Here is a 20,481-nt window from a genome sequence, read left to right on the forward strand (position 1 = left end):
TCAGTATTTCATAAATAATTAAATGAGCTAAATAAATAAATAAATAGCAAATCTTATTTTATTCATTACAATGTTATTGTAATCCTACAGGGCAATTCATTAACCAAGTACTGTGTCTTAATCCCTTCATGACATTTGCGTACCTATACATCATGGTCGGGAAGGAAAGCTACGTCATTCATGCGCCCATTGTGTCCGAAGGCACGGTGATCGCATGAAGATGCCTGCTGTTTCTGACAGCAGGGTATCCAGACTTGTCACCCCAGAGGATTTTGCCCCCTCCCTGCAACTATGATCGTTGAGATTGACTGTTCAATTCTGAACAGCAATCACTACGATGTCAAGGTTTCGGCAAATAGAATTGCCTGAAACATTGATGATCAGTGACGCACATCTGAGGCTACATCCGGACCCGATCCCATGGATGAGGAGGTAGAAACGACTCCTGAAGGAACAGTGAGTAAAGAACAAACTCCACAGCACCACACACTCCTGACAGACTCCTGTTTAGAAAAGGCGTTTCAGGGCACAGTGAAATCAAATCTGTCCCACAGCAAACCGGCCCTGTACCCCCTTTCACTGCCCTGTTCTTAGAGGACCAGCATGTAACAACGAAAATGCCCTGAGCCAAAAGCTGGGAGGCATCGTTTAAAATGCACCCTCCCCAATAGGGAGGTGCCAAAGCAATGAGTTTCATTCATGTGTTAGTGGTGCAACTAGAGCGTTGTCAGATCCCATGGTCCTGGTGTGGCTAGTGACCTGAACATGAAGTCCCTTGGTGGCCAGTCCTGAACCCATAGTACCTGGTCCTAGTGTGGCCATTGCCTGAACCTCGTCCTCTGATCTGTGTGCGGCCAGTGTCTGAAACTCAAACCCCTGGTCTCTGTGCAGCCAGTGCCTGAACCTTGTCCGCTGTCCCTTGTGCTGCAAGTACCTGAATCAGTACCCGAGACCTGTGTGTCTGAACGTTTGCCTATCCGAGTATTCCACGTATCTGGACTGTCCTATCAGTCTCTGCATGAGCCCTGTCTGTGACTCCATGTCAGTAACCATTCTACTCATGGATTCTGAGCCTTGTAGTCTGAACGTAGCTCAAGTCCATGTCCTTGTCAGTAACCATTCTGTAGAGGGTCTAGAATCTAGTAGTCTGAACAGAGCCTGAGTTTGCTTCGGCCATGGGCCCTGCAGATCCCCAGTCCTCTTTACGCTAGGAGCTGTATTGGCAGTTGAGCTACCAGCGAGAGAACCTGGAGAAAATTTAGTTTCATCTGCAGGCACTAGATTCTCGATTGGAAGCCTTGACGTCAACTGTGGCAGTCCAAGTCGCAGTACCTACGGCTGTGCCTATTCAACTTGAAACTTATGCTTCTGAGTGGAACCTGTCCTGTCTGATGCGCCACGGTACTATAGGGATTTGAAGCAGTGCTATGGATTCTTAGAGCAGTGCATGCAGCACTATGAAGTTTTGAGACATCAGTTTTCGTCCGATCGGGTCAAGGTGGGATTACTAATGTGCTATCTAGCAGTAGATACCCTTGCATGGCTCAACCCCCCCATGGGAGAGAAGGAATCCTGTGACTTAAACCTGAAGGCCTTCCTGGTGGCCTTCTGAAAGGTCTTCGATGAGCTGAACTTTGTATCTTTGTAACATCCGTACCCGTACCTCCGCGGGGTCCCCGCTCTCACTCTGCTCCCCGCTGCTCTGCCCCGGCTTCTGGTAACTCTCCTGCTTCCTGGCGCGCGGCCAGCAGATCTCCAGGGATAACATTGAGGTCACAAGCGCGCTCCCGGTCTATTAAAGAGACAGCGTGCATATTTTGAATATGCTTCTAACCAATGGTGTTATAGTGTGTACTATTTCTGGCCCCTCTACCTTAGAGAGGGCGCCGGAGCAACAAGTGTTTCCTGTTACTAGTTTCCGATTCCTGTACTGTTGTGTCTGTATTCGGGCTGAAGTACCGCTTGTATCCTGCCAGTAACCAGCTAATACTGTTTGTCTTCTCAGAATACCAGAATCTCACTACTCTGTACCCAGGACGATACCAGTGCTGCCTGTGCAAGTGTCATTCCGCTCAGCCATCTGTCACTCCGTTTCCCTGGACGATTTCAGTACTGCCTATGCCAGCTCCGTCCCGTGCTGCCGCTTCCCGCCTGTCAAGTTCAACGCTACCTATTATCCCTGCCTGATCACCTGTTCTGCTGGGCCAGCTTCCACGTGTCTGGGGTCTAACTGGAGGTAGCACCTCGGTCCCCTGAACACTCCAATCTGATCCTGTTCAAGGAGTCTTACTACTGATGTCTGGGGTTTGCATAGTCACGCCCCCTTTGGAGCCCCCTGGTCCATGGTCCCGAGGTTCCACAAAAATAGCAATTAACAAATGTGCACCACAACATCTGTGCCTCCGCTTCCATTTGTTACAATCTTCTATGATATCTTCCAGCCCAGTGAGGTGACACGTGTGAGGGATATGTCACACATGGCTCTGTCCTTCTAAAGACCACCTATTCCCCAATTTGTTAAGGCATCTACCCATCCAGAATCCATGAAGGTCAACTGTGTTTGGCTGGCTGAGCAGAAGCTGGAACTCAGTGGTGAGAAGGGACTGCAGTATCGCCGCAGTTGTGTGGAACATCCTGACTTTCTTAGTTTTGAGAAGTCTAAAAAAACTCCAGAGCCTTGGGACAGTAGGAGAAACTGTCCTTGGCGGGAGTATTCCCTTTCCACCGATGATTGTGACTGTACCCCTGGTAACTGGAGGCTTCAGTTCGGCTGGAAAGTTTGTGCTGTAAGCCATGAAGAGTCAGTGTCAGATTCCCGTCCGACAGTTCCTGAATTCGGTGAGAGTGTTGTCAGGTGAAGGACGAGCCCTGCAAAAAGACAGTCAAGTTATTTCCAAGCAGCTCCAGATTGGAGCATTGTATACGGTGAAGATCGCCTTTCATGTGTTGTCTTAGTTTTCCCATAGAACTCAAGTGCCTGTTCTAGTCTGGAAACCCCTTGTGGTGCTTGATTGGGGACAATAAAGTCACAAGACGTGTCTGGTCCCCATACATCCAGGTCAGTCATCAGTGTCACCATCTTCTCCGATAGGTCTACTAGTCACTGTGCTGGCGTCTCTGAAGGAAGGGAAGTGGAGGTGATGTCCCCACACAATCCCGATTGCTCCCAGGAACCTCTCCACCATAAGGCCATTGTCACGTCACCGCCGCCCGCGTTCCATCTGACTCACCGGGCCACCGCTCCCCGGCGCGTTCCCGTCGGTGCCTCTGCTCCTCTGCCGGCGCTTGCGGCCTCCCGGGCGTGTGCTCCCCGCGGGTCCCGACGGGCACGCGCACTTCCTCTCTGAACCCGTCGCCTCTCCTGCTGGTAAGGAGGACCCTGACCCGGAAGCTCCTCCCCACTCTCTTACATCAGGCCGTCGCTCCCTAGTGACATTGCCTGATCGTCATTGGAACTTCCCCGTGACTCTGGCCCCACACTTGCTGGCGTCCTCTCCTGATCCCTCTGTGCGCCGCCTGCCTACCTACACCTAGCGCTGTTACCTCTCTCTCCTGTGTTTGCAGTGGGACAATCCTACCCTGGTCCAGTCTCCTATGCTCCTGCCGTCCTACCCTGGTCCAGTCTCCTGTGTCCCTGCCGTCCTACCCTGGTCCAGTCTCCTGTGTTCCTGCCGTCCTACCCTGGTCCAGTCTCCTGTGTTCCTGCCGTCCTACCCTGGTCCATTCTCTTTTGCTCCTGCCGTCCTACCCTGGTCCAGTCTCCTGTGTTCCTGCCATCCTACCCTGGTCCAGTCTCCTGTGTTCCTGCCATCCTACCCTGGTCCAGTCTCCTGTGTTCCTGCCGTCCTACCTTGGTCCAGTCTCCTGTGTTCCTGCCGTCCTACCCGGTTCCAGTCTCCTGTGTCTCCTGTTATCCTGCCGTCCTACCCTGGTCCCGTCTCCGGGGCTCGTGCCATCCTACCCCGGTCCAGTATCCTGTCTCCTGGCCGCTCTACCCTGTGTCTTCGGCTGTCTGGGTACCAGCTGCCGCGGTAATAGTCTTCCCTGGGCCTGTCCCTAACACTCCCTGTATAGGGGGTGGTCCACCTGGTCCACTCGCCCAGGGGAGGTTCGTTGCCGTGGTCCAGTGGGTTCACCCTCGGGCACCCTAACAGTGCGATCAGGACATGAATTCCGCAGGTACCTCAGCAACCACCCAGAAGGAGCTCGCGGCCCTCCAAGACAATCAGGCCCAGATCATGACCTTCCTAAAATCTATGGAGTCCCGGTTATCGGCCCTCCAGCCCTCAGATCCCGGAAGTGCGTCGCAGCTGGCCAGTCTCCAGCAGGAGCTCGCCCAGCAACGCGATACCCAGGCTCATATTTTAAATTATATGGCTTCGGTGGATAACCGACTCCATGCGCTCCAGTCTGCCGCGGCTGCCCCTGCCCAGGCCCCGTCTCCTCATCCACCTCCCCGGTTAGCTAAGCCTCCGTGGTATGGCGGAGACCCCCGATTATGCAGGGGGTTCCTCAATCAGTGCCAATTGCACTTCGAATTGCTACCTCAACAATATCCTACGGATCGTGCCAAGGTGGCCTTTGTGGTGTCCCACTTGGAGGGTTTGGCATTGGCCTGGGTAAACCCTCTCTGGAAGCGGGATGATCCGGTGGTCTCCCAGTTCTCCACGTTCGAGACCTTTCGCAAGGTCTTTGACGAACCGGGACGCCTGGCCACAACTACGGAGTCCCTTTTTAATCTTCGCCAGGGTACCCTTTCTGTAGGGCAATATGCTATCCAGTTTCGCACCGTGTCCTCGGAGCTCGGCTGGAACAATGAGGCTTTGGTGGGAGCATTCTGGCGTGGCCTATCTCCTCGCATTAAGGATGAGCTAGCAGGTCGCGACTCCCACGGCCCTGGAGGATCTCATTTCCTTGGCGACGCGCATTGACTTGCGCTTCCAGGAGCGCTCCCGCGAGTCCGCCAGGGAGAGAAGATTTCCCCGCATTTCCCTAGCCACCCGCATTCCTTCCGTTCCGCGGTTTGCCTCTACCTCCGCTGTCCTGGCTTCGGAACCCATGCAGGTAGATCGCCTCAAACCGGCAGAGCAACGTCGCCAGGAGAGGTTCGACATGGGTCTCTGTCTCTACTGCGGCAGCTCTTCCCATCTTCTGCGCTCTTGTCCGGTGAGGCCGGGAAACGCCTCCGCCGAGGACAGGTAAGAGAGGCCTTCCTAGGTGTTAGTGATACCTCTCCACCCTTGACTCTATCTGTCCTACTCAATCTGGGTACCTCCCGCGTGTCTGCTCTGGCTTACATTGATTCTGGAGCTGCCGGGAACTTCATCCAGCTCGAGGCGGTCGAAAAGTTGCGGATACCTGTCAGATCCTTGGCGACTCCTCAGCAGTTAGCTTCTGTCGACGGTGCTCCCCTGCGGGAGGTCGTTACATTGGTCACCAAAGAAGTGAAATTTCAAGTCGGAGCTCTACATTGGGAGAAGATAACCTTCCTGGTATTGCCCTCACTTTCTCACATGTTACTCTTAGGCCTCCCATGGTTAAGGACCCATGAACCCGTTCTTGATTGGCGATCCGAGGATATCCTTCGGTGGGGTCAGTCGTGCCACTCTTCGTGTCTCCTTCCTGTCCTGCCCATCAAGTCTCCTAAAACGCCTGTGGCGCCCGTGGGCTTACCTTCAGACTATTGGTCCTTCATGGATGTTTTCAACAAGAAGGGTGCCGAATGCCTGCCACCCCATCGTCCCTATGACTGCTCCATCGACCTCGTTCCAGGCTCTTCTCCACCCGGGGCCGAATTTATCCGTTAAATCCTCTGGAAACTCAAGCCATGTCCGGTTACGTCCTTGGATAAAGGCTTTATTCGGAAATCTACTTCACCCGCAGGTGCGGGCTTCTTTTTTGTGAAGAAGAAGGATGGGACTCTTCGCCCGTGCATCGACTACAGGGGCCTTAATGACATCACTATCAAGAACAAGTACCCGCTTCCTCTCATTCCTGAGCTGTTTGATCGGTTGCGGGGGGCACGAATCTTCACCAAACTGGACCTGCGTGGGGCCTACAATCTTATCCGCATTCGCCCTGGTGACGAATGGAAGACGGCGTTAAACACCAGGGACGGTCACTATGAATATTTGGTCATGCCCTTCGGCCTGTGCAATGCCCCCGCAGTGTTCCAAGATTTCGTGAATGACATTTTCCGAGACCTCCTTTACTCTTGTGTGGTGGTGTATCTGGACGATATTCTCGGCTTTTCCTTGGATCTGGCGACCCATAGGAAGAGTGTTCGTCTGGTCCTCTCTCGCCTACGGGAGAATCACCTATATGCGAAACTGGAGAAATGCTCCTTTGAACAAACCTCTCTTCCATTCCTGGGGTACATTGTTTCAGATTCTGGCCTAAGCATGGATCCACAGAAGGTGTCAGCCGTACCCAACTGGCCACAACCCCATGGAGTCAAGGCAATCCAACGATTCCTGGGTTTTGCCAATTACTATCGGCAATTCATCCCCCATTTTTCTTCCTTGACCGCTCCCATCACCTCTCTGATCCGTAAGGGGGCCAACCCACACGTTTGGTCTTCTGAGGCCGAGGAGTCCTTCCTAGCCCTAAAGCGAGCCTTTGCTTCTGCTCCAGTCCTTCACCGCCCAGAGACCAACAAACCCCTCATTTTGGAGGTGGACGCCTCTGCCATCGGCGTCGGAGCCGTACTCTCTCAGCGATCCCCTTCCGGGCATCTTGTCACCTGTGGCTTCTTCTCGAAAATGTTTTCTGCTTCGGAATGGAACTATTCTATTGGTGACAGGGAGCTTTTGGCCATCAAGATGGCATTGCAGGAATGGCAGTATCTTTTGGAAGGAGCGGTGCATCCTTTTAAAGTCTACACGGACCATAAAAATCTGGCTTACATCCGATCGGCACAAAGACTTAACCCACGACAAGCTAGATGGTTTTTGTTTTTCGCCCGTTTCGATTTCGAACTGCACTTCTGCCCGGGTAGGAAGAACCTTAAGGCTGACGCATTGTCCAGATCCTTTCTGGCCGTTGACTCCGAGGAGGCCCCTGCGCACATCCTGGATCCCTCCAAGATCATCACGGTGGCTCCTCTCAGCCTGTCTACCCTGCCACCGTGTAAGACCTTCGTCCCGGTAACCAACAGGAGATGAGTTTTGCATTGGGGCCATTCGTCTAAGATTGCAGGCCATGTGGGCTTGAAAAAGACTCTTCTTCTGGTCTCGCGCTACTATTGGTGGCCTACGCTTCTCCAGGATGTTCGTAATTTTTTAGCCTCGTGTCCATCCTGTGCCAAAAACAAGGTCCCCAGGCAAGCACATTGCCATGGATTTCATCACTGACCTGCCTCGTTCCTCTGGATATACGGTCATCTTAGTCGTTGTGGACAGGTTCTCCAAGATGGCTCATTTCGTTCCCCTGTCTGGATTACCCTCGGCTCCTGAATTGGCGAAGATTTTTATCTACCATATTTTTCGTCTCCACGGTCTTCCCCAAAGTATTGTCTCTGATAGAGGAGTCCAGTTCACCTCCCGATTTTGGAGGGCGATCTGCAAGTTTATGGACGTCACACTGGATTTCTCCTCTGCATATCACCCTCAAACTAACGGTCAAGCAGAGCGTACCAACCAAATTTTTGTTAATTACCTCCGTCATTTTTCCAACGCTCACCAGAACGACTGGTCAGACCTGCTCCCATGGGCCGAATTTGCGTACAACAACCAAGCTAACGAATCTTCAGCCAAGTCTCCCTTCTTTATTGTCTACGGTCTGCATCCAGGCGTACCGCTTCCAGTTCCCCCTGTCTCGGGTGTGCCGGCCGCTGATCTTCTGTCTGGGGAGTTTTCCAGGATCTGGCAGGAGACCAAAACCGCCCTCGAACAAGCTCAGGTTAAGATGAAGAGACACACAGACAAGAGGCGCTTGGACCCACCTCTCTACCACCCTGGCGATAGAGTGTGGTTATCCTCCAGGTTCATCCGCCTTAGGCTCCCTTCACACAAATTGGGTCCTCTGTTTATTGGACCCTTCAAGGCCGTCCTACCCTGGTCCAGTCTACTGTGTTCCTGCCGTCCTACCTTGGTCCAGTATCCTGTGTTTCTGCTGTCCTACCCGGTTCCAGTCTCCTGTGTTCCTGCCTTCCTACCCTGGTCCCGTCTACGGGGCTCGTGCCATCCTACCCCGGTCCAGTATCCTGTCTCCTGGCCGCTCTACCCTGTGTCTTTGGCTGTCTGGGTACCTGCTGCCATGGTAATAGTCTTCCCTTGGCCTGTCCCTAACACTCCCTGTATAGGGGGTGGTCCACCTGGTCCACTCGCCCAGGGGAGGTTCGTTGCCGTGGTCCAGTGGGTTCATCCTCGGGCACCCTAACAGCCATATCGTCTTGGAGACCAGACTGAAGATGAACTCTGAAAACGTATCTTCAGTTTCTAGGTGGATGATTGAAGAGAACGTCAAGGAAGTGGGATCTTCCAAGTCTCTGCGTTCCACCAACCAGGAGGAAGAACTCCAGTTGGTCCTTGAATTCTCCGAGGTGGTAGCCAATCTCAATGAACAGAGAGAGACTTCCCAATGTCAAGTTCCTGGTAATACGCTCGCTTCATCCTATGCTAAGGATGGCTTGATGGAGAGAAGCATCCTAGTCGTGAAGATGGTGAGAGATGTCACTTTTCTTCTAGTGGACTGGAGAAGTCATGGTCCTGAAGAAAAGTCTGTGGGAGTCTGTGAAGAGATGTCGGCCTCCAACTTCTCTGCAGAGAGTCTTCACAGGCTTGAAGAAGAGGAGGAATAATCGGGGGTAACGTAATGTCATTTTTTGTGTCTCCGCATGGCTCCCCTACCTCTGTAGGTGGTTCCCTGATGAGGAGCGGTCTTGAGGGTCCAGAGACCCCTCATTAAGGGAGGGTACTGTCATGATCCATGCTGGATCATGACAGATAAAAGCACTAGTAAGCTTTTTTTTTCCTTAAGCTTGTGCTTAAAGTTAGTTTTTGCCCCGGTGGCCATTAGGGTCATTGCACTGTGTGGTTTCAGTTCTAGTTTTGCCCCGGTGGCCATTAGGGTCATTGCACTCTGGTTCCTTTAGTTTTGTGCACGTGATTATGAAGCAGGTGTGATTGTTGGCTCTTACCTATAAAAGAGTGTCAGGTGGTTGCAATCACTGTTGGTGATATTACTCATTTCCAACCAAGACTGGTGAAGGAAGGAACTACAGAGAGCAGCTCAGGGGAGCTCTGGTGTAAAGTCTGGTGAAGGAAGGATTTACAGAGAGGTGTTCCTTGCAGCTCTGACAAAGCTTGGAGAAGTAGCAGCTATTCTGGAGGAAAGCTGCATTCTGGTGGTGGACTCTGTTGCTGGGAGCAATAGCAACAGAGCAAAGCTAAGTGGTGTTATCCCTGTTTGTATTTTTCCCTGGTGTGTATTAGTACATCAGTGGGGCCAGTGCCTGCACCACCCAGCTCCCTAGCAAGGGATAGGTGTAGGGTGTGCTAGTGTGACAGGTTCCGGCTCGGCGACAGGTGAGGAGCCTGTATAGGGAACGTTAGGAGTGTGAGGGACACTGACTCAGGGGAGTGCAGGAGGTCTCCACGTCCCCGTTCCCTATCGCAGGGCCCACCTGTTGTGAGTTCATTTTTCCCTTCAACATTGAGGTCTGATGAACTCCCTCCTCTAGTGAAGGAAGGTAGTGAGACTGATTACCAAACACCTGGGCAGCTAGATGATGACTGGGTGGCTGGAATTGAGGACTGGATATAAGGCTGCCGACGCCCTTCTTCCTGGCTGGTGATTTTCCTGCTGGATTCTTGGAGACCAGTCTGATTCCTGCATCTCAAAGCTAAGTTTTTCTGCTCTGCTTTGTACTCCTCAGTTTTGTTTTTGTTTTGCCTTATTTTTTGGGAGTTCTGCCATCCCCGGCCGGGGGTGAGCTGAATTCCATTTTTGTCTCTGATCTGTTGATCTTTTGCTCTGTCTTCAGAATATACCGGAGTGCTGATATAGTCTTTTGAAGCCTAGCGACTTCAGGGCCTGTTTTTCCTATCAGTCGGTTGGCTCATTTTGATAGGATTTTTGCGGATGGCAGACAGCAGCTTTCCTATCCGGTCCTATGAAGTTAGCTTGGGCCCCATCATTTGCTCAACCTATCTTTCTATCCGTGTTAGTGTTTTCATCTTGCTTCACCGTCATTATATGTTGGGGGCTGCCTATTGCTTTGGGGTCTGCTCTGGGGCAGTTTAGTTTTTCCCCTTTCTGTCTTTAGGCTATATAGTTCTCCGGCTGTGATCGAGGGGTCTAGGGCACCGTAGGAACCCCCCACGGCTAGTGCTAGTTGTTGTGGATAGGTTCAGGGGTCTGCGATCCGTTAGCTGCCAACCTCTCTGGTTTTTCTGGACTTAGCTGGTATTTTGTTTTTTCCTCCTTCGGTGACTCATCATAACAGAATCACCAGCCATACCGCAGATCCTAGGGTACTCAATAGCAGGAGAGAATTGTAAAAAAGAAAAGGTGTCAGAATTTTTTTTTTTTGTGTGCATATTTTTTCCTCTATATCTCTGAGGCCGTAGGGGGAATTTTTCTCTCAATGGAGATGAAGTAATTGTCTGATCGTGTGGAGCAGCTCGCTGCTGAAGTGCGGGGAATTTATGCCTATCTTGCTCATTCACATGCTGCTGAACCAAAGATTCCTTCTCCTGATGTATTTTTGGGGGATCGGTCTAAATTCTTGAATTTCAAGAATAATTGTAAATTATTTTTTGCCTTGAAGCCTAACTCGTCGGGGAACTCCGCGCAGCAGGTTAAAATTGTCATCTCTTTGCTGCGCGGCGATCCCCAGGATTGGGCGTTTTCTTTGAAACCTGATGATCCTATTCTGAATAATGTGAATGCATTTTTTCAAGCCTTGGGGTTGTTGTATGATGAACCTAATGCTATTGATCAGGCTGAAAAGACCCTGTTGGCATTAAGCCAGGGTCGGGATTCGGCAGAGTTGTACTCTCAAAAATTCCGAAAGTGGGCGGTCCTTACTACCTGGAATGATGGTGCCTTGGCAGCCCTCTTTCGGAAGGGTTTGTCAGAAACTGTAAAAGATACTATAGTGGGATTTCCTGTTCCCTCTGGTCTTGACGATTCTATGTCATTAGCCATTCAGGTGGATCGGCGTTTACGTGAACGCAAAACTACACGAGAGATGTTACCACCTGTTGAACAAATGTCTGAACCTATGCAATGTGATAGAGTTTTGTCTAGGGCGCAACGTCAGGAGTTCAGAAGGTGTAATAAGCTGTGTTTTTTTTGTGGAGATGCCTTGCATATTATTTCTGTCTGCCCTAAACGAGAGAAACGTTGTGCATACACGTTTTCTGTGGGTGGTGTTCAACCTAAGTTTCTTCAGGCAATTACTCTGATCTGCTCCCTGTCCACATTTTGCGCCAAGGCTTTTGTGGATTCGGGAGCAGCGCTAAACCTAATGGACTTGGATTTTGCTAAACGTTGTGGATTTCCGATGACACCTCTGCAGACGCCTATCCCTTTGAGGGGGATTGATGCTACTCCTTTGGCGAAGAATAAACCTCAGTTTTGGACCCAGGTGGTAATGCGGGTCGCCCCAGACCAAGAAAATTGCAGATTTTTGGTGTTGCATAATTTGCATGATACCATTATTCTGGGGTTTCACTGGTTGCAAATCCATAATCCAGTTCTGGATTGGAAATCTTTGTCTGTGGTGAGTTGGGGTTGTCGGTGTGCCCTTAGTGATGCTCCTGTTTTCTCCACCTCTCCCCAGTCACATGATGTTCCTGACTATTTGGCTGACTTCTATGATGTATTTAGTGAGAATGAGTCTGCGTCTTTGCCTCCTCATAGGAGTTATGACTGTGCTATTGAGCTGAACCCAGGGTGTAAATTCCCCAAGGGTCGGCTTTTCAATTTATCTGTACCCGAACACTAGGCTATGCGATCCTATATTAAGGAGGCATTGGAGAAGGGTCATATTAGACCATCCTCTTCACCCTTAGGTGCTGGGTTTTTTTTCGTGGCTAAAAAGGATGGTTCATTAAGGCCTTGTATTGACTATCGTGCCCTCAACAAAATTACGGTTAAATATCAGTATCCGTTACCCCTGATTTCTGATCTATTCTCCAGAGTTAAAGGTGCTTGCTGGTTTACCAAGCTTGACCTCAGGGGGGCGTATAATCTTATTCGCATTAAGCATGGGGATGAATGGAAGACAGCGTTTAATACTCCGGAGGGACATTTTGAGTACCTGGTGATGCCTTTTGGGCTCACTAATGCCCCTTCTGTCTTCCAGTGCTTCATGAACGATATATTCCGAGACTTTGTGGATAAATTTTTGATTATCTATATGGATGATATTTTGATCTTCTCCAAGAATTGGGACTCTCATGTGGAACATGTTCGGACTGTGTTCCGGATTTTGAGGGAGAATTCCCTGTATGTCAAGGGATCGAAATGCCTTTTAGGAGTACAGAGGATTTCATTTTTGGGATTTATTTTGTCTCCGTCAACTATTGAAATGGACCCGGCCAAGGTACAGGCCATTTATGATTGGGTTCAGCCCACTTCTTTGAAGGCCCTCCAGAAGTTTTTGGATTTTGCTAATTTTTATCGGAAATTTATAGCTAATTTTTCTGGTATTGCCAAGCCATTGACGGATTTGACTAGGAAGGGTGCTGATGTGCTGAATTGGTCTCCGGAGGCTGTTTCTTCCTTTCAGGAGCTGAAGCGAAGATTCACTTCTGCTCCAGTTTTGCGGCAACCTGATGTCTCACTCCCGTTTCTGGTGGAGGTGGACTCTTCTGAGTTTGGTGCAGGAGCGGTGTTGTCCCAAAAAGATCCTGTGACATCTAAAATGAATCCTTGTGCTTTCTTTTCCCGAAAGTTCTCCCCATCCGAACGTAACTATGATGTGGGGAATCGGGAACTGTTGGCCATGAAATGGGCATTTGAGGAGTGGAGACATTGGTTGGAGGGAGCCAAACACCAAGTCGTGGTCCTTACTGACCACAAGAATTTGATTTACCTGGAGTCGGCCAAGCGCTTGAATCCTAGACAGGCTAGGTGGGCCTTGTTTTTCACACGTTTTGATTTTGTGGTCTCTTTTCTTCCGGGCACTAAGAATGTCAAGGCAGACGCCCTCTCTAGGAGTTTCCTTGCTGATTCTCCTGTTGTGACTAAGCCTGCTACCATCTTAGGCGAGGGGGTAGTTCTTTCTGCCATCTCGCCCGATTTGAGACGTGCTCTGGAAGAGTTTCAGGAGGACAAACCTGAGCGTTGTCCCAATGGAAAGTTGTATGTTCCTGACCAGTGGAGGAAGAGAGTGATGTCTGAAGTTCATTGCTCTGCACTGGCTGGTCATCCAGGTATTTTTGGTACTAGAGATCTGGTGAGTCGATCTTTTTGGTGGCCCACCTTGTCTCGTGATGTCAGGAATTTTGTGCAGTCCTGTGGGACTTGCTCCCGGTCTAAACCTTGTTCTCGCTCTAGTGGCTTGTTGATGCCTTTGCCGGTGCCCAGGAGGCCATGGACCCATATTTCAATGGATTTTTATCCCTGATATGCCTGTCTCTCAGAGAATGACTGTTATTTGGGTGATTTGTGATAGATTCTCTAAGATGGTCCATCTTGTACCACTCCCTAAGTTGCCATCTTCCTCTGAGTTGGTGCCCTTGTTTTTGCAACAGGTGGTTCGCTTGCACGGGATTCCTGAGAACATTGTATCTGACAGAGGAGTTCAGTTTGTGTCTAGATTTTGGAGGACTTTCTGTTCCAAGCTGGGAATTCAGTTGTCCTTCTCCTCTGCGTTTCACCCTCAGACCAATGGGCAGACGGAGAGAACAAACCAGACTTTGGAGTCGTATTTGAGATGTTTTATTTCTGCCGATCAGGATGATTGGGTTTCATTTTTGCCCTTGGCTGAATTTGCTTTAAATAATAGAGCTAGTTCTGCCACTTTGATGTCACCTTTTTTTTGTAACTTTGGGTTTCACCCTCGATTTTCTTCAGGGCAGGTGGAGCCTTCTGCCTGCCCAGGTGTTGACACTGTGGTGGAGAGAATGCACCAGATCTGGGACCAAGTAGTGGATAAGTTGTCTCTCTCCCAGGAAAAGGCCCAGCGGTTTTCCAACCGGCGTAGGACCGTTGGTCCCCAGTTTAAGGTGGGTGATATGGTTGGTTGTCATCAAAAAATATCGCTATGAAGGTGGCTTCTCCTAAGTTTAAGCCTAGATTTATTGGACCTTACAAGATTTTGGAGATTATTAATCCGGTCTCTTTTCGGTTGGCTCTTCCTGTCACATTTAAAATTCATAATGTGTTTCATAAGTCCTTGTTGAAGAGGTTTGTTGAACCAGTAGTTCCTGTGGTGGCACCTCCTGACCCTATATTGGTTGAAGGTAACATGGAATATGAGGTAGAGAAGATACTGGATTCCCGTCTGGCTAGACGGAGACTCCAGTATTTGGTTAAGTGGAAGGGTTATGGTCAGGAGGATAATTCCTGGGTCTCTGCCTCTGATATTCATGCCGAAAGATTGGTGCGTGCCTTTCATCGGGCTCACCTGGATCGCCCTGGTGGCATGGATGAGGGTTCAGTGACCCCTCCTCAAGGGGGAGGTACTGTTGTGAGTTCATTTTTCCCTTCACCATTGAGGTCTGATGAACTCCCTCCTCTAGTGAAGGAAGGTAGTGAGACTGATTACCAAACACCTGGGCAGCTAGATGATGACTGGGTGGCTGGAATTGAGGACTGGATATAAGGCTGCCGACGCCCTTCTTCCTGGCTGGTGATTTTCCTGCTGGATTCTTGGAGACCAGTCTGATTCCTGCATCTCAAAGCTAAGTTTTTCTGCTCTGCTTTGTACTCCTCAGTTTTGTTTTGTTTTGCCTTATTTTTTGGGAGTTCTGCCATCCCCGGCCGGGGGTGAGCTGAATTCCATTTTTGTCTCTGATCTGTTGATATTTTGCTCTGTCTTCAGAATATACCTGAGTGCTGATATAGTATTTTGAAGCCTAGCATCTTCAGGGCCTGTTTTTCCTATCAGTCGGTTGGCTCATTTTGATAGGGGTTTTGCAGATGGCAGACAGCAGCCTTCCTATCCTGTCCTATGTAGTTAGCTTGGGCCCCATCATTTGCTCAACCTATCTTTCTATCTGTGTTAGTGTTTTCATCTTGCTTCACAGTCATTATATGTTGGGGGCTGCCTATTGCTTTGGGGTCTGCTCTGGGGCAGTTTAGTTTTTCCCCTTTCTGTCTTTAGGCTATATAGTTCTCCGGCTGTGATCGAGGGGTCTAGGGCACCGTAGGAACCCCCCACGGCTAGTGCTAGTTGTTGTGGATAGGTTCATGGGTCTGCAATCTGATAGCTGCCAACCTCTCTGGTTTTTCTGGACTTAGCTGGTATTTTGTTTTTTCCTCCTTCGGTGACTCATCATAGCACCCACCGTTGTAATTGTTTTCCCCTTCCCTCGTGTCTTGTTTTAGTTACCGGCCTGCGGGTCGTGTCACACAGGACAGTTACATGTGCCATGTCTTGTTGTTTTAATTATCGACCTGCGGGTCGTGTCACACAAGACGGGTCCTCGTGACACAAGGTAATGGTTTTGTGGTTGATGTCAGCTATGTAATGTCTGCTCACATTAAGCCCAGGGGTTAGTAATGGAGATGTGTCTATAAGACACCCCTGTAGTCAAAAGAAATAAACACACTCATATAGAAAAGTCCTTTAATTGTAAAAATCACTCCCCGACCCATTTAATACCATTAAAAAAAGTAATAATCCAAAGATGTCCACCATAAATCCAACAAGGAGGTCTCTCTATGATCCCTGACTCTGCTACATCCGGAGGCAGTGATGATTGGTGACATCAGTAACGTGACCGGCCAACACAGCCCCCAGAACACACAGTAGGGTATGAATCACACTGCTGTGACGAGCGCTGACATCAGTAAAGTTATCGCGGTTCACAGCCGATGAACTGCAGTATCCTTACTGACGTCACCACTAGCAGTGTGTGAACTTACTGCAGGATTTCCAGCAGCAACAGTTAGCGTTGTCGGTGCGATAACATTATGAATGCTAATTAAATATGTGATTAAGGCCTCATGCAGACATCAGTGACTTTTCATGTATGCAAAAATGGTCTTTTTATCCAAGTTTCATCAGTGTTTGGTCAGTATCAGGTTTTACCATCAGTATTTCATAAATAATTAAATTAGCTAAATAAATAAATAGCAAATCTTATTTTATTCATTACAATGTTATTGTAATCCTACAGGGCAATTCATTAACCAAGTACTGTGTCTTAAACCCTTCATGACATTTGCGTATCTATACATCATGGTCGGGAAGGAAAGCTATGTCATTCATGCGCCCATTGTGTCCGAAGGCACGGTGATCACATGAAGATGCCTGCTGTTTCTGACAGCAGGGTATCCAGACTTGTCGCCCCAGAAGATTTTGCCCCCTCCCTGCAACTATGATCGTTGAGATTGACTGTTCAATTCTGAACAGCAATCACTACGATGTCAAGGTTTCTGCAAATAGAATTGCCTGAAACATTGATGATCAGTGACGCACATTTGAGGCTACATCCGGACCCGATCCCATGGATGAGGAGGTAGAAACGACTCCTGAAGGAACAGTGAGTAAAGAACAAACTCCACAGCACCACACACTCCTGACAGACTCCTGTTTAGAAAAGGAGTTTCAGGGCACAGTGAAATCAAATCTGTCCCACAGCAAACCGGCCCTGTACCCCCTTTCACTGCCCTGTTCTTAGAGGACCAGCATGTAACAACGAAAATGCCCCGAGCCAAAAGCTGGGAGGCATCGTTTAAAATGCACCCTCCCCAATAGGGAGGTGCCAAAGCAATGAGTTTCATTCATGTGTTAGTGGTGCAACTAGTGCGTTGTCAGATCCCATGGTCCTGGTGTGGCTAGTGACCTGAACATGAAGTCCCTGGTCCTTGGTGGCAAGTCCTGAACCCATAGTCCCTGGTCCTAGTGTGGCCATTGCCTGAACCTCGTCCTCTGATCTGTGTGCGGCCAGTGTCTGAAACTCGAACCCCTGGTCTCTGTGCAGCCAGTGCCTGAACCTTGTCCGCTGTCCCTTGTGCTGCAAGTACCTGAATCAGAACCCGAGACCTGTGTGTCTGAACGTTTGCCTATCCGAGTATTCCACGTATCTGGACTGTCCTATCAGTCTCTGCATGAGCCCTGTCTGTAACTCCATGTCAGTAACCATTCTACTCATGGATTCTGAGCCTAGTAGTCTGAACGTAGCTCAAGTCCATGTCCTTGTCAGTAACCATTCTGTAGAGGGTCTAGAATCTAGTAGTCTGAACAGAGCCTGAGTTTGCTTCGGCCATGGGCCCTGCAGATCCCCAGTCCTCTTTGCGCTCGGAACTGTATTGGCAGTTGAGCTACCAGTGAGAGAACCTGGAGAAAATTTAGTTTTATCTGCAGGAACTAGATACTCGATTGGAAGCTTTGACGTCAACTGTGGCAGTCCAAGTCGCAGTACCTACGGCTGTGCCTATTCAACTTGAAACTTATGCTTCTGAGTGGAACCTGTCCTGTCTGATGCGCCACGGTACTATAGGGATTTGAAGCAGTGCTATGGATTCTTAGTGCAGTGCATGCAGCACTATGAAGTTTTGAGTCATCATCCCAGCCCGCGGCCTGCAGCAATGGTACCGGTAAGGTATATCCGAATTATAAGACGCACCTTCATGGGGGAAAAAAATGCGTCTTATAATCCGAAAAATATGGTATATGTCGAATAGTGATGTTAATATTAAGTACAAGGCTACTCATATGAGTTTACATATGAGTATACAGAGAGAAAAATAGAATATGTGTGGAAATGAACATGCAAGTATATTAAATGACTTGTCTGTCGAATAAAGGACAAGTGATAGAAGAATATGGTAACTCATTTATGAGACAATGCACCCAACATGCGTTTTGCTTAGGCTTAGTTTGGGGCATATTTCTGGCACTATTTTTATTTTTGAATAGTTATATTACAATACATAATCAGAACATATTTTGTTTGGGACATTAGCCAATTCAGCTGCTGAGACCTACCACATTCAATGCAACTATGTACAGGGTGGGCCATTTATGTGGATACACCTTGGTGGGCCATTTACAAAGTTGGATCCAAAATGGCCGACTTCAAAATGGCCACCATGGTAACCACCTAACTTGAAAAGTCCCCCCCCATATACTAATGTGCCACAAACAGGAAATTGATATCACCAACCATTCCCATTTTGTTTAGGTTTATAAATGGCCCTACCTGTATAATATTTTTCACAGTTCGTGTAACTTATTGTAGCCATTTTGTCAGTACCATGTTACTTTTGTCTTTGTTCTTTTTAAGTGTTTTAATTAATTATATTATCTAACAAGGTATATATTTTTACTTTATATAAGTGTCTGACATTTTCTAATCCCTTGTTTCATTACAATGTTAATTACAGAAAGCACACAGATTGTACACTGATGCCATCTGTGCGCAGTCTGTGATTTTCACGGACCCATAGACTTGTATGGGTCATTTTGATCCATGACTCAAAAACACACGTCTGATTTTTCTGTGTACGCACAGTGCACAACATACCACGTATACTGTATGTGAACATCTCTATGGACTAAAATGGGTATGGGTTCTGTCTGTTAAAATTACAGATAGAACATAGACGTCCCTGACAGATGTCTGATTGAAGCTTTAGAATGAGGACTAATACACTTCTGTTATGGAACATGATTTTTTGTTACTTGCTTCTGAGGTTTAATTGAGCTGTACATTATGCCGTGATTCTGTTATTACTGACAATACTTTGTTTCCACTCATCATCAGTGAAATATTTATCTTCATTTTAGGCCATTATGAACAAGTTGTGGTTCGGCTATAACATGACGGAAGCGATTGCAGCTCCTGTGTTCCATGTACAAGTGGACAATTCACTGGACTTTGAAGAATCTTTCAGTCCGGTAAGCAGGGGCCACTACTAGGAATTTAAGTTGGCTGATGGTGCTGCAGATGGTAACATGCAGTGCGTGCAATTTGCATTTAATATGTCATGCTGATTTGATATGTAAAAGGGAATTTTGCTTAATTTTTATTGAATTTGTTTCCCTAAATTATTTTCTTTTTATCTTTTTTACCTAGTATCCCTACAGTACTTGAACATTGACAGAACTTTTGATTGCTGGCATATTATACTGCAATATTTCTGTATTACTGTGTGTTACAATGACGAACAGCATATTCTACACTGCTACTGGCAGGTGTAACGGACTTCCATATGTGGAAGCCTTTTGTAAGATGCCAAAGTGAGGTAGTCATGGGCAAGCTTCTGTTCCCACTCGCTTTGGCATCCTACTGACCATCTCGCGTCCCAGTCCAGATGTGCTGCTGTGTGTGGGGTGCATCACACTTACTTTAGGGCTGCAGGCCTTTTCTTCTGAGTCCACGAATCCCTCTTCTGGAACCAGGGCAGCAATTAATCCAGGAGACACAAGGTTTATAAAAACAACCAAACGGTTACTTGGTGAATATAGCAGTATTTACAGGCAGATGTAGAGGATAAGGCCCAACGGGTTGTCATCTTTCCCACAGGTACCGGATACAACTTCAGCCCTAGTACTCGGTATAGGTAGAATTTCCCTCTCACTGGCTTCTCTAGGCCTAAGGAGTCTTCTTCACTACTAGCAGTATATTCGGATTGCAATACCTTCTGCCCCATGTAGTCTGAGTCCATCTTTCTCTTGACACTGGTATTGTCGATGAATTTCGGTGGGATAACCCCATATTATTTTTACCCTGACTAACTTGCCCCATAACTCTCTTTACTTACTACCCCTTAAAATGAAACGATGACACCATAAATTTTGGATAATTATGGCCACAGCAGCTTTTATTTAAACAAACATACAATGGTAAAAAGAGGGGGAGGGGACCTTGAAGCTCTCAAAATCTAATGATTACCAAACATAAAAATGTAAACATAAAATAGACCATAAATTACTCCCAGTTATTATCCCACTGGCTCGGGATCACCATAACCACAAGGGATACATTGTTCACTTAAACTCCCCAGGGATCCAACAATCCTTTGCTGTAAATCTCCCCAAAAATACATCAGATCCAGACCCATATTTTAATTCCAAATTGAGGAATCCATATCACAATGGATCCCCCCAAACCAATTTATAACCAAATTCAAGGACCCCCCCAACCACCAAACAGCCACCATGACCCAAGAATTTCCCCTAAAGTCCACAACAAAAACATACCAAATTACCATAAAGGGTGGGCGGGACTATTCTTGACTCCTGTGAGCAGGAACTGAGGGTCCCTCCACTAACTTGGCTATACAAATGTCCCCAAGACAGTACCACCCTACTAAATTGATGCCCCCACCCCTTCCAACACAACTCATGCCGAC

The 20,481-nt window shown here is 48.3% G+C and overlaps 1 protein-coding gene across 1 annotated transcript in view; it reads left to right on the forward strand.

The window, feature by feature from the left end:
* Positions 1-20,481, forward strand: part of GGT5 (gamma-glutamyltransferase 5) — a 312,974-nt gene that overhangs the window by 267,558 nt on the left and 24,935 nt on the right. The window contains exon 11 of the mRNA XM_073563774.1: positions 18,914-19,024. Coding sequence (XP_073419875.1) covers positions 18,914-19,024 — 111 coding nt within the window. The remainder of the gene's footprint in view (positions 1-18,913; positions 19,025-20,481) is intronic.

Source organism: Dendrobates tinctorius, unplaced genomic scaffold (genome assembly GCF_039654945.1).
Source record: "Dendrobates tinctorius isolate UK_male_01 unplaced genomic scaffold, ASM3965494v1 ptg000397l, whole genome shotgun sequence".
Taxonomy (NCBI): domain Eukaryota; kingdom Metazoa; phylum Chordata; class Amphibia; order Anura; family Dendrobatidae; genus Dendrobates; species Dendrobates tinctorius.